The following is a 13,861-nucleotide window of genomic DNA, read 5'->3' on the forward strand; positions in this document are numbered from 1 at the left end:
CACCCAGAGCCTGGGGAGCAGTTGGGGGGTAGGTGCCTTGCTCAAAGGGCACTTCAGCCGTGGAGTTTCCTGCAGGTCCAGGGAATCGAACCAGCAACCCTTTGGGTCCAAGGCTACTTCTCTACCCTTTGGCTGCTTTGTGACTTCTGTGATGGCAGCATTAATGTAGAAAAGTATATTGAGATTTTGGAGCAATATATGCTGCCTTCAAGGCCAGGGCTCGACATTAAAGGTCATAGGCAAGGGTTGGAGGTGGAACGTAGAATATCAACTTTATTGTCTAGAAGAGCGACCCAAAAAGCGAATTCAATCTTCCTGGTGTCTAATTTGCACCTTAAAATTGAAATAAAACGGTTAAAAGATACTGGTTTGTGCAAGTTCCGAAGGTTTGTTTACATCTCACTGACACACACTTTTACCGCCGGGGGACAGTCGTCGTGATGTCATTCAAGGCAAACAGACTGGGAGCAGTTCTGTGTTTACTTGTGAAACGAGCACACGTGTACGGGCTTTGGTCATGAGGGGTTGTGTAAAATGTCTGATAGCGATTTTGAAGTAGGAACTCTCCAGATTGAATATCGAGAGGTGAAACGATATATGTATGAACCTATGGCCGTTGCGAAGCAATCTGTAAATGTGGCTCACTGGTTTGACTGTGTGGCCCCGGAGTTGGACAGCGACTAGGCCGACTCTGATCGCGGTGAACCCAGACCTCAACAAGACTCGTGGCCAAATGATTTATCCTGGTAGTTATGATAAATTCTTACTTTTGTCGTAATACTAAATAAGAGCCCTTTTGAAGAATAATTAAACTACATGGGCACACGCATAATCCCTATAATATAACGTGGATTCGTTTGTATTGCTAATATAATATATTACTAATAGTAATACAAGTATTATACTATTTATAGCCTACTCTAAGTGAGGAAATATCCCTTTTGTCTCATTTCCACAATGATTGTACAGGATCCCTCAAGATTCTTGACTTGTCAATTGCAAGCAAAGGTAAAAATGTTTACCTCCAACCTTCTTCTTTTTGCTTGAGCGTTGCTGGTCCATTTCTTCTTTGACTGCTTGATTTTGTGCTCGAATTTTGTCGGAACAGTGTCAGGTTTGAGCCTTCTCTGTCTGACACTGACACCTAAACTCTCCAACAGATGGGGATTCTTCAAAAATTAATCGTCGCCGAAGTGATCGGAGCACAGAGTGGTGTATTTACCTGGCTGCCAACCCTTTCACTTCGCGCGCAATCCACTCTCTCTGCCTCTTCTCTCTCGGAAAAAGGTAAAAACTTCTTCCTGAACCGGTCCTGTTGTTACAGTTCACTGCACAACAATAAGGCATGTTTTTTCTTTGGAAATTCCCGAACGCACGGCCGAACAGCAATGCAAATAAACTGAAGTGGACTCAACTCAAGCGATTTGTTTGCTTTGAATGGCGTCACGCGCTGAGTGGTCACGAAAATTGCCGAGCAGAAATTTGCCGCGATCCGTGCTAACTTATTTTAATTATTACTTATTAACAATACTTATTGGGACCAGAAAAAAAATTACAAAGGGTTTTTTAACATAAAGCTTCAAATATGCATAAATTGAAAACCTTTGCCTATGACCTTTTAACTTTCTAATCCACTTATCCAGTTGGACAAGCAGCAAGATTTTTCACTTGTCCTGACCTTTTTATTACTAAGTAGTTATACGTGTTCTCCCAGTGTCTGCGTGGGTTTCCTCTGGGTGCTCTGGTTTCCCTCACTGTCCAAAGACATGCAGTTAAACCTAACTGGCTACTCTAAGGTGGTGTTTACATTAGACCAGGGGTGTTCAAATTGATACATAAAGGGCCGTGTGGCTGCAGGTTTTCATTCCAGCCATGCAGCAGCACACCTGACTTGGCTCATTCAATCAACTGAACTGTCTTCACACAGTCAAATACTTGCAGCCACACCCACCCTTGATTAAAGGGTGGGTGTGTCAGTTGATTGAATAAGCCAAATCAGGGTGCTGCTGCATGGCTGGAATGAAAACCTGCAGCCACACGGGCCTTTATGGATCAATTTGAACACCCCTGCATTAGACCGTATCAGCGGATCATCAGATTAACGTTTTTAAAACGATTCGCGTGCACACAGCAACGCCAATACACGATTCGCGTGCATACAGCAACGCCAATACACGGATATGCTAATCACATGACTAATTAGATGGCACGCAAGTTGAAATGTGTCAGTGCGGCTCAGCGCTTCCTCCTCAGCGGCTGCGCTCCAAATCACTCCGCCCTGAACAGCGAGTGCCCTCTGGAGGGTGCGCACTCCGGCCCTGCACAGCTCACAGAGCGCGCGAGTGAAGCGCACGAGCAGTGATTCGGGACTGAGCCGCTGTGTGTGTGATCCCAGTGCATATCGGGCATGCGCAAGTCACTCACCACTTGCAAGTGGAAGGATGGCAAGCCTAAAGACAATCATAACTACACAATGGGCAGTATTTGCATCTTACTATGAACAACATTAAGAATGGCAAAGCATTATATTCATACTTTTATACTCTTTAATGAAAAACAAAAAGGTGATACAAGGCGGAAACAATAGCAGGAAGTGAAGTCCGCGCCGTTTTTCAGCAGTCGCGTCACATGACCAACGTGGCATGAACAACGCCAGCGAATCAGGAAGGTGGATGTCACAGTGACGTTGTCCAGTGACGACGTCAGCTAGAGCTCAGCACTGCGTTTCCTCGTATCTCAATGTTTACACAGCACCGGATCAGATACGAACTGGGTTGAATACGTGGGCCCTGGCGGATTCAAGTTGTTCCACCTGTGGAGTCGTTTCCCGGCGTTTTAATGTGAACGGACAGTGCATCCGCGACGAAAACGAGACGGATACGGTCTAATGTAAACACCACCTAAATTGCCCGCAAGTATGAATATCTGAGCACGAGTAGTATGGCGGCTGCCAGTGGCACCTTGTATGCCTTTGACTCGGCCATGTTGAGCTGTGTCCTTCATAATTCAGCTGTAAGAAAAGACAATTCCAATGCGATTGAGCTCATGTAAATGGCGCTGTATGTCCATTATCAGTTATCAGAGATGGTATCAAAATGTTGAGTCAACAGTTTTTTTTTTTTTTTTTAACTATTTTATATTGAGTGTTCACTATCCATTTCTCGAAAATTATACCATACCACAGTTGAATTGTTGAATCTGATTGGTCCGATGGTGTGCATTGTGCTTGTATAACCACAAGGCTTGGACAGTAGTTCCAGCTGTAATGTGAGAGAGGTTTATATTAATGAGCTCATTCTGATTGTTTCTGTAGCAACAGCTCATTCCCAGGGACTTGTAGGGTGGACACGCCTCATAAGTTAAGACTAATAATAAAGATTTTTAAAAAACAAAATGTTTGTATTTCATAAAGAAAATATCATTTCATGTTTTTGTTTGGAGATGTTTAAGATTTATGCAAGGAGTCTTGGATATCAGTGCTTTCTGACTGTAATACTGCTTTTGCACAGTTTCTCAGAATGGGAGAGTCTTCATGACAGAGGAGTTCAGAGTTTGGTTGAGAAGCAGCTTGGAAAGAGAAAATATTAATTATTCTGTGACTCTTTTTAACTGTGATTTGACTTAACTTGCTTGAAATTAACATCACAAGCAGTGTTATTTGTTATTGGGGTTGAGTGAAATTCTAATGATTTGGGAAACACCCCAAACAGTTTTCAAACCTCAAATACAGCAGTCTTGTTGTGATGGATTGATTCTAATTTAAACATGTGGATGTTTTTCAGAGCCTGGATGAGTATGTGGCTGCTTTACTGACGCTAAAACAGAAGATTATAGACACAGAGTGAGTAGACAATTCACATCGGCTCCACTGGTTGTGTACACAGTTCCAGTCAAAAGTTTGGGGACACCTTTTAATTCAGTGGATTTTATTAACGTAATGATGGACTGACATTTCTTTTTACTTAGATGTTCTCAAATGCATTAAGAAGGCAAGAAATTTCTGATTAATTAAAAAGCATTCTAGGTGACTACCTCATAGATAATTCCAATAGTGTGCAAAGTGTCAAGGTAAACGGTGGCTACTTTGAAGAATCTAAAATATGAAACATTTTTAAAGACTGTTATATGGTAAACAAAAATTCCATATGTTGTTTCATAGTTTTGATGCCTTCAGTATTGTTCTACAATGTAGAAAATGGTCAAAATACAGAAAAACCTATGAATTAGGTGTGTCCAAACATTGACTGGTACTATACGTGTTGCATGTACAGCATGTGCAAAAATTACATTTTCATATTGTGCTATTTGCCGAATAGTATTACAGTTTAATTACATTATTACAATATTGCCAAGAAATGAATACAGTCTAATCCGGAATTATTGGCTCCCTTTAAGGGGGGGGACCGCATTCAGGTTTTTTTTTTTTAAACTTGGATAAAGCTTTCTATTGATAAATATAATCAGAAGTTAGAAATTTGAAAACAGTTAGGGCTGTGTGTGTGTGTTTTGGGTGGGTGGGTGGAATAATTAATTATCTAACTCAAGAGGAGGTTTAATTTTTTCCAGTAGTAGTGGAATGAGTAAAAATACTACTGCTGTATTACTACAGCAGTAGTATTTTTACTCATTCCACATTCCACATTACTCATTCCATATTGTCTACATGAATGTTACATACAGGGCACATAAATTCCAAACCTTAAAGGATATACGCAGAACCTTTTTTTTTTTTAAAAATACATTTCTGAGTGGATAGTATCTCCATCCTTGACTCTTGTATGCTGCATAAATGGGAATTAAAAATATATATATTTTTGAGAGTGAAAATCGACCGCAAAGTTGGCATTCGAGCTGCCCTGCTGAGCTAGCCATCCCTGAGTGTGTGACGTCACAGCGGTAATCGGTTTTAAGGCCGAGGCCTTTGACAGCTATAGACCAAAGTCATATAAATAAAACATTTTTTTTTAGAAGAAGAAGAAGAAACCTTTATGTCACATGCACACTTGAAGCACAGTGAAATTCATCCTCTGCATTTAACCCATCTGAAGCAGTGAACACACGCGCACACACCCAGAGCAGTGGGCAGCCACACTAGAGCGCCCGGGGAGCAGTCAGGGGTTAAATACCTTGCTCAAGGGCACTTCAGCCTAAGGCCGCCCCATGTTAACCCAACTGCATGTCTTTGGACTGTGGGGGAAACCGGAGCACCCGGAGGAAACCCACGCAGACACGGGGAGAATATGCAAACTCCACACAGAAAGGCCCTCACCGGCTGCTGGGTTAACCCAGAACCTTCTTGCTGTGAGGCAACCATGCTAACCGCTACACCACCGTGCCGTCACCGGCTTAAATTTATGGTGAAAGTAAGAAATACCGTGACCGACTTGCTCAACTAGGACTGATTTGACTTCACTGATTGTGGGTTGACTCTCATTAAAACAGGATAGGTGTTATAACTTATGCAACATACATGTATATGCATGCATTTTCACTGATAAAATGTAAAAGGCTAATTAAATAATCAGTGAACTGAGACTATCACATTCTGAAGTGAATTAAATAATCTTATACCGGTAACTTAAATACGCAGTACAAGTTACATGTATTAATCTAAATGCAGGTAAACAACAAGTGTTTTTTATATCCAAATGAGAGTCAGAGCTTACCAGTCTGTGTTCTCGCTTCTTGAAGGCCGATCTTGTGGCTGATTGTTTTGAAACAATCTGACTTTCAGTTGTTCGTTCAGTTCTCCATTCATTTGCTTCTTCCACGTAAGGGCGAGATGGCCGCAATATCCAGTTTAGAAATCAGGCGGCTGCTCCACTCATTCTCTCCATACGGAATACTCCGCCATTACTGCTTGGCTCAGGCAATTACTAAAACCCGGGACGGAACGGGATGTCACCGGTTTTAGCAACAACCCTCAGCTCACGCTCCGGGAGAACTGGTGCAACTGAATTTTAAAACAGTAAAATAAATACTTTTTCTTTAATTGTTGGTACTGCACCCTCTTTCAATACGGGCTTATAGCCAACACTCCTCAACAGATCAGAGGTGTCGTACAAGTCCTCAGTAAAATGTGCAGAGGAGAGACCACTTTGTAGGCGCCCGACGTACCCGTGAACTTCTCGCAAAACGTGTCCAAATCTTTGCAGTTTGAACGTTCTTGGGCCATGAATGCAACATAAATCCACCTTCTGTCGTGTTGCTGCACCAGCCAGCAACACATCTATGTGGCATGGTGATAAATTAGCTCAAAATGGAGGATCGGAGTTGCAGTCAGCTCTGTTTTTTAGTATAGCGGAAATGGCGATGAGACCGATAACGTCACAGCAGGAAGTCTACGGATGTCAAGGTCATTCACTCAGACCGCTACCTATATGAATGACTTTAATTGTAAAAATTACTATATTAGATTTATTGTTAACGCTTAAAACTATTCCTATGCCATTCTTGAGGTCTCAAGGCATTTATAAATGAAAGTGAGGCCATGGTTCTGCATATATGCTTTAAAGGAATAGAAAATGTAAAGTAAATACATGCATGGGTTGGTAGCTTGTAATATTGAGAGCCCATAAGACCATTTATAAGAAAGTTGTGAGCGTTTTAGTCTCGCTACTCTAATGCCACCAGGAGGCTGCCATGTTGCCTGTTGGAAGGGCGATGCGTGACGTCATTTGGGCACAAGGCTGAGTGTATACTTCAGTACTGAAGGGGCAACGCGAAAGGTCTACTAAGGTGACAGTCGTTGTGGTTCTATCTATCTATCTATCTATCTATCTATCTATCTATCTATCTATCTATCTATCTATCTATCTATCTATCTATCTATCTATCTATCTATCTATCTATCTATCTTTCTCCACTGTACATCTGAAATAGTGTATTAATGAGCTGCAACCCTCACTTATGGACAAACCTGAACTCTTTACCTGTAAAACGAGGCTGAACCTATGTTATATACTACTCGTTAGCATGCTCTCGACTCATTCATGAAAAACTTGATCAAGACATCACCAGGCTAGCCTACCGTAATTACCGTAGTAGGCAGTCCAACCCCCATGGCAATGCAGAAAGAGGGTAAACAAACACTGCTTTACTATACAGGAACATTACAGCAGGATGCACTTGTACGAAAAAAGGCGGAAATATTGCCAGAAACACCCGAGCTGCTGGTATGGTATGGATTTATTTGGTAAAATTCTTACATGTAAAAAGATACAATATAAATGGCACCGAGGATAACACAAAGTATAAAATACACTCAGGGGCGTGTCTAGGATTTTTTTCTTGGGGGGGCCAAATAGGGTCACAAACTGTAGAGGGGTGGCATATTGTATTGTAGGGGTGTAACGATACATAAAAATCATGATTACCTCGGTTTTGGGGTCACGATTCGTTTCGGTACAGTATAGGAATAACGTTAAACCATTTGCTTGCTCAGCACATTGTTTATTAAACCAAAACTCTGTCACACATGATCACAGTAGCACAAATCACGGACAAGTTTCCTCATGAATATTTAAAATCCTTCCCTAACCACCCCAATCATGAATGAGTACCCTCTTGAATATTAAAGAGCCACTGCACATGTAGTGGCAGCATGCAATCATGGCCTATGTAAACTGACTGTAGGCTCCCGTTCGATACAGCACTGTATTGAACCTAACGTTCGATTTCGAGCGGTTCGGTAAATGTACTTGTACCTTTACACCCCTATTGTATTGACATAAAATGGTTTAAAGTGTCCTATGACAGCCTCTGATTTTAGGTGATGACAATAATAACCAGTAGACTACATTATAAGTAATATGACTTTATTGATGATTAATTAGTGAGATAATTATTACTGAGTTTATTAACACATTTAAGCACAATTTTACAAAAAAAATAGAGTAAGTACTATTGGCCCAGAGCAATGAAAAGATTAAACTAGCCAATAATATATAAAATAGCAAAAGTAGCTCAACCATCTAGGCCTACAGCAGCAAAAAGAAACATAGGCCTAGCCTTCTTATTAATCCAAAATATAAGAGTAAACAATCACAGACAATTTCCTAGACAATGAATGCTTCATTTCTACATTTTGTAGTACACCAATGTGGACTTATTTTAGCTGTATACGCTTGTTTCCGTGACTGTGAGCAAAGCGTCCAACAAAGTCATCTAGGTTCAACAACCTTGCCCTTCTCCTCTCAATACTGAGCACTCCAAGGTTACTAAGCCTGTCATCAGTCATTGTTGTTCGCAAATGATTTTTAATAAGCTTTAGTGCTGAGAAGCTGCGCTCACAACTAGCACTGCTCACTGGCAAGGCCAGAGCTATTCGGCACAAGTGAAAAAGCTGATGAAACACCTCTTTGTATGAAACACCTCTTTGTTCAAGGAAAGTTGTAAAATCCAAAATATTGGTCATTTCAGTCCCACACTGTGCTTTTCTTTGAACAACCTTCTTTGCCTGATACAGCTCATGTTTTAGGTCATCAACATCACAGTCATACAGACAGCCAAAACGTAAAACTGTTGCTTCCTCTAGAAAGCTTTTACCCTTAGGGTTAAGAGCTTGTATACCCTTCATGATATCACAGTTGTTTTTACTGAATCGCCTTGTAAGTTCTGCATTCATATTGTCAAGGACTGGGTAAAATACAGCCGTCATACAGCATGGCAATTTGATCGGAGCACATCTTTGCCCAGCAACACAACGCAGAGGATGCAAAGATGGAGATATGACGACATGAGATGGCAAACTACATGGTGCATACAACAATTTAGACAAAGGCATTCAGCCTCAACGCGATGGGGTGATATTTTTTGACGAGGCTACTGTCTGCATGTGGGGCTGCGTTTGTTTTTTTTTTCCCTCGAGGGACGTAGCCTAGTTCAGGCGGCTGCTCAGGACATCGACCTGACTCAAGTCAAATCTATCAGGCTGTGTTAGATGTGTGCCAAAGGGAAGTTTGTTTATGCGCGAAAAAGTTACTGTACTTAGATCCTCTTTGCACGAATTCATTCCTGGAGAAAAATGAGAATGAATGGGCTGAATTCGGTACTCGCACATGTGCGACCTTTCTATTTTCCTGCTCGAACCGTCTTTCTTGGGACCCATACGCGAGTACATAACTGCACAGCTAAATGCTGATAACATTACTGTCGAGCTAATGTTGCTAACGTTAGCTCCTTAACTTCAGCTACACAAACGTTACCTAATCACCTGCGAAATTCCCAATACATTAAACACTAACATTCACACTTTTTTCACACTTTGGACATTCTCACTTACCTTAATTAATCTTTGTGTTTAACCACCGCAGTGGTGGTGTTCTCAGGAACCATACCAGCTTGATGAACATGAAAGAGGTCCAACTTCTGTTGTGATTGGATGAAATTGACGTTCTTCCTGTGCGGCCAATAACCTATTCGCAAAAGCAGTTATGCTGTTGTGTACAAAATAATTAAAAATAATATTGCCCAACATCAAAACACTTTTAAATTGTACTTTTATACATATGCGTGGAAAAATAAATTTTGCAATTAATTAAACCCTCCTTTTTTCTCCCTTACTGAGGTGGGGAGCGGGGGCCCACTTAGGGTGGCCAACCAAATTTCAGGGGTAGCCAATGCCACCCCCAGCCACCCCGGTGGCCACGCCCCTGAATACACTTCTTTCCAATGTGGTCCTCTTGATGACAGCAGGAAACAATAAAATATAAGAGACAATAATAAATTGACAATTATATGGACAGTGATGGAAAAAGTCATAAACCAAAAATATGCTAACTGTAATTATCACAGAGTACAACTAGATTACAGAAATAGCACCAGAATGATTAAAAATGTGGTATGTACACATCATAAAACTGGGTTTGGAATTTACTCCATAAAAACTGTTTCACCTGTTTTTTTAAATTATCACGTGTTTAACTAGATTACACTGATCGAGGTTGGCTATTCCACAAACAAATTCCTATATACCTAAAAGAACACTCTGAATGGTTTCCGTAAAGTGTGACACCACTTACAATACATGACCATATTCGACAAAATGGATCATGGCACCAGCCACATTTCTTTACTGATTTCCTCGAGTATATCGGACAGTGACGTGAATAACGATGATGATCATGATAAACAAGCATTACCATATCAATTGGTTACACACAAGTGAACAATATTTATGGAGTTGTTTTAGTTAATCATTACCAAGGTGCTTTTGACAACACTAAATCAAAGCAAGACACCCAACAAACATCAAGCTGCTTAGCTGCATCAGCAATTATTACGTTTATGCTTAAAGGAACTCAAAATAACATGGCGCGCTTTATAAATAGTTAGGGAAGCCATAAGAAGTGTTTTCTTACCCTTTGAACATCTCTTTTGCGGACTACTGACCATGTTGTCTCGTTTGTCTTGTCTGGTTTTTGGGCGAAGATTGTGGGAACCATGTCTGGATTCAGCACTGGCTTGTACGGTATTCCTAATGCCCGGTGCATCCGAGTTGTTTGAGTGAAACGTGTTTTTTCAAAATGTTCCGAGCACATGAGCTGCAATGTTTGTTTACCCTCTTTCTGTGTTGCTGCGGGGGTTGTACTGTGGTAATTACGGTAGGCTAGCCTGGTGATGTCTTGATGAAGTTTTTCATGAAGGAGTTGAAAGCATGCTAAGCGTGCTAACGAATGCTCATGCTGCCAGGGATGTGTAAAAACTCATGCACTTGCCTCTTTAACATATTTAGGTAAGTTAGATTGTATGTAGACCTGTTTGTAGGTAGTCTAGCAAGGTTACAGTCTGCAGAATGAGGCTGTCACGGCAGCACTACTTGTACCGGGGATATAAATATGAAACATTACCTTCCCCATTTAGTCACACATGAGTAGATCAGCTGTTCACTATTCCCTTGCTGTTTATCAGCGACATCAGTATCATCTTCCCCCTCCACTTTTTTGTTAGAGAAATGGAATTAAATTTTTTTTCATATAAACTTTTAATGAAATAATCTCCTGCCAGGGGCAGCTTCAAGTCTTATTTGCTATGCAGAGCTTCCAGGTCTTGCGCTCAAATGACATCAGAGCATTGCCGGAAACGATCGGGGGGATTTTTCTGATTGGTTAAAATATTTGCAATGGCGGCCTCCATAAAATAGTCCATTCTGCATAGAAACTGACTTTTGGAGATGGATATCTTAGTTGTGTGAGCTCCTTGTTTTCAGTTATTCCCATGAATCGTTAGTTTATATCATAATCTATCTTCATAACTGTGTTCTAAAAATGGGTTTTCTTTCAACAAGAAATGTTTTCAGACATATCTCTCAATTTTTCCTTTTCATTTAACCCTTAATTTCATTGGGGAGTAGTTCTTCTTGAGTTTCTTTGTCACAGACTTGTTTGGGGTTTTGGTTTAGCATTTGAAAATGTCCCCTTCATTTTCAGTGGTGGGCAGCTATTTGGAAAGATTAGTGAGCCAAGCTACCGGTTGTTCTATGTTAAAAATGAAGCTTCACTACACTGAAGCAGTCCCCTAGGTGTAACAAGCTAAGGTACACCAGCATGGCAAAAGTAGTTGATTACATCAGATGCTAGTTTTTAATTAATTAAAAAAATTTTTTTTTTAATCCTTCGTCTTGTGTTTTGCATTTTTATTACACAACCAGTATTCATGGGTCTGGTAGACCAGTTTTATTGCAAAACAATGCAATCATATCAGTTTATGTAGAAATACCTACTCAACAAATGTTTACTTCATCTCATTTACAAGTACAAACACTGTTTGGTTAATATTTGCCTATTTTATTTATTTATTTTCCATATTTCTCAATAAACCTTGAATTTCTTGTAAACCCTTATGAAGATGTAGCCTAGAACAGCAGTTACCTTAACGATCTTTTGGTCATTGCAAAAGTAGAAAAGACTTTCAATACGTACATTTGTGCATGAATAATTACTCAAACTTACACTGGAAAGAAGAGATGATTCCTGATTACTTAGCATATCAGATCACGTGACGCCATTCAACAATTTTCGACACCTTTGTCCACAGTTACCGACATCCAGATTATTTATAAAAAATAATAATAATAATAATCAGCATGTGGTCTTAAGCTAACAAAAGTTTTTATTTAAAATTTCTTTTACATAAAGAAATATTTAGTACAAAATATATTTTATATAAATATTGACGTCAGTGTTTATGTAAATGAAGTAATTCTAATATTTGTAAATGAATAAACTGTTTTAACCTGTCAAATATTTTTGTTCAACTTTCTACCCACTTTCTAAGTATTTTTGTATATCACATTTTGTTAATCATTTATTGTTGCTTGTATTAATTTCTAGTTTTGTAGTTTACCAATAAATGTCAACAGGCAATTGACACTGTAACCACATGAAAATCCAGATCAAAGGTTGCATGTTATTCCTTGAACCAAAATATAAAATGTCTGATATTGATTGACATGGTAGATATTTACAACAAACTGCAAAAAAAAAAAAATTCTGAAGGGAATAGAAAAATCTCAATACTTCAAACATGTAATTTTTTTTTATATGCTAGGAATTTAATTCTGGTCTAATTCTATTTATTGCAGTGGGATTCCAAGTACTGTATAAGCGTTCCATTTTGTTCTGTTACGAATCAGGAAAAAAAAAATTATAAATCAGCCCTTGTTCCTTCTTTTTTTTTTTTAAAGTACTTCAACAATGTTCCACAAAGATAAATACATAAATCCCACTTAATTCCACAGGGTGTTGATAATGTTGGACACCAGTGAAAATGATCACTATTATCGAAACCTCGCTTGACTTCTCACACGCGAGTTTATATACAAAAAGGGGGGGGGGTTCCGGTTGACTAATTAACCAAGAATAACTGTTGTAACTGAAACTCACCTTCGTAAAATTGTTTATTGGTAAATCTGAAAAGGTGTCTAATTCTAGCTGCCACTCTACTTATACTATTTGTGTAAACTGCTTTATTACTATGATTTTAACATTTATTTATTTATTTTTAAATATTGTATTGCAACTTTAAGCAAGTCTTCAAGGAGTTTGACCTTGTCATGTAGCCTGGGCAGCGAGCTAGCTACTATAAATAATATGTACATGAACAAATGACACTGTTAAACTCACCTTAACATGTCTTTCACAATCGTTTAACCAGCCATGGGCAATGCTAAAGTCACTGTTACAGACAGTATCACGTGCAACACATTATTTTTTTTACTCCTATTAGGCAAGGGTACACTTGTGTAGTCTGAGGTGAAGTGGGCACTCTGTCATGATGCTCCTGGATACACTGAACTGATGGACTCTCGGTTTGGGAGAGAAGACGTAAAGCCCGCCCACACAGAAAACTGATTGCTCTGTCTTGCGATGTAGACCAATCAGGATGCTCTCCCTCTCTCGTGCATGTGCTCTTGCTTGCTCGCTCTAGATTCCAGGATAATGTAGTAGGTGTCAGGGAGCCACTATGCAAGAGACTCTCGGAACTTCCAGGAGAGTTGGGAATAATTCCGCTTGTCCTGTTGGACAGGCAGGTGCAGATTTGACTTATTTGGACCAAACGTTTGGTTGTCCCGGACAGTCGGACTAGCGTTAATGTCGAGCCCTGCATACATATAAGGACTCTCAGTAACATAGACTTTGTGAAAGCCGTGTATTTTGGATCGCTTTTCTGGTTTTGACCCTTTTTTTTTTTGGACTTTGCGTATTGTATTACCTCTGATATCCTGTCTGTGCCTCGCTCAACCACTGCCTGTTGTTCAACTCTGCCCTTGTCTCTGTTTTGGATCTGTTTGCGAGCGTGCTTTGGATAAAACTCTTCCTGCATTGACATCCGTCTATTGCCTTTCCATGACAAACTGTCA

General features: G+C 39.9%; 1 protein-coding gene across 2 annotated transcripts in view; it reads left to right on the plus strand.

The window, feature by feature from the left end:
* Positions 1 to 13,861, plus strand: part of ice1 (KIAA0947-like (H. sapiens)) — a 140,208-nt gene that overhangs the window by 7,998 nt on the left and 118,349 nt on the right. For both annotated transcript variants that reach the window (XM_060921430.1, XM_060921431.1), the window contains exon 2: positions 3,783 to 3,841. In XM_060921430.1, the coding sequence (XP_060777413.1) occupies positions 3,783 to 3,841 (59 nt within the window). The remainder of the gene's footprint in view (positions 1 to 3,782; positions 3,842 to 13,861) is intronic.

The sequence above is a fragment of the Neoarius graeffei genome, chromosome 5 (assembly GCF_027579695.1).
Source record: "Neoarius graeffei isolate fNeoGra1 chromosome 5, fNeoGra1.pri, whole genome shotgun sequence".
In the NCBI taxonomy this organism is placed as follows: domain Eukaryota; kingdom Metazoa; phylum Chordata; class Actinopteri; order Siluriformes; family Ariidae; genus Neoarius; species Neoarius graeffei.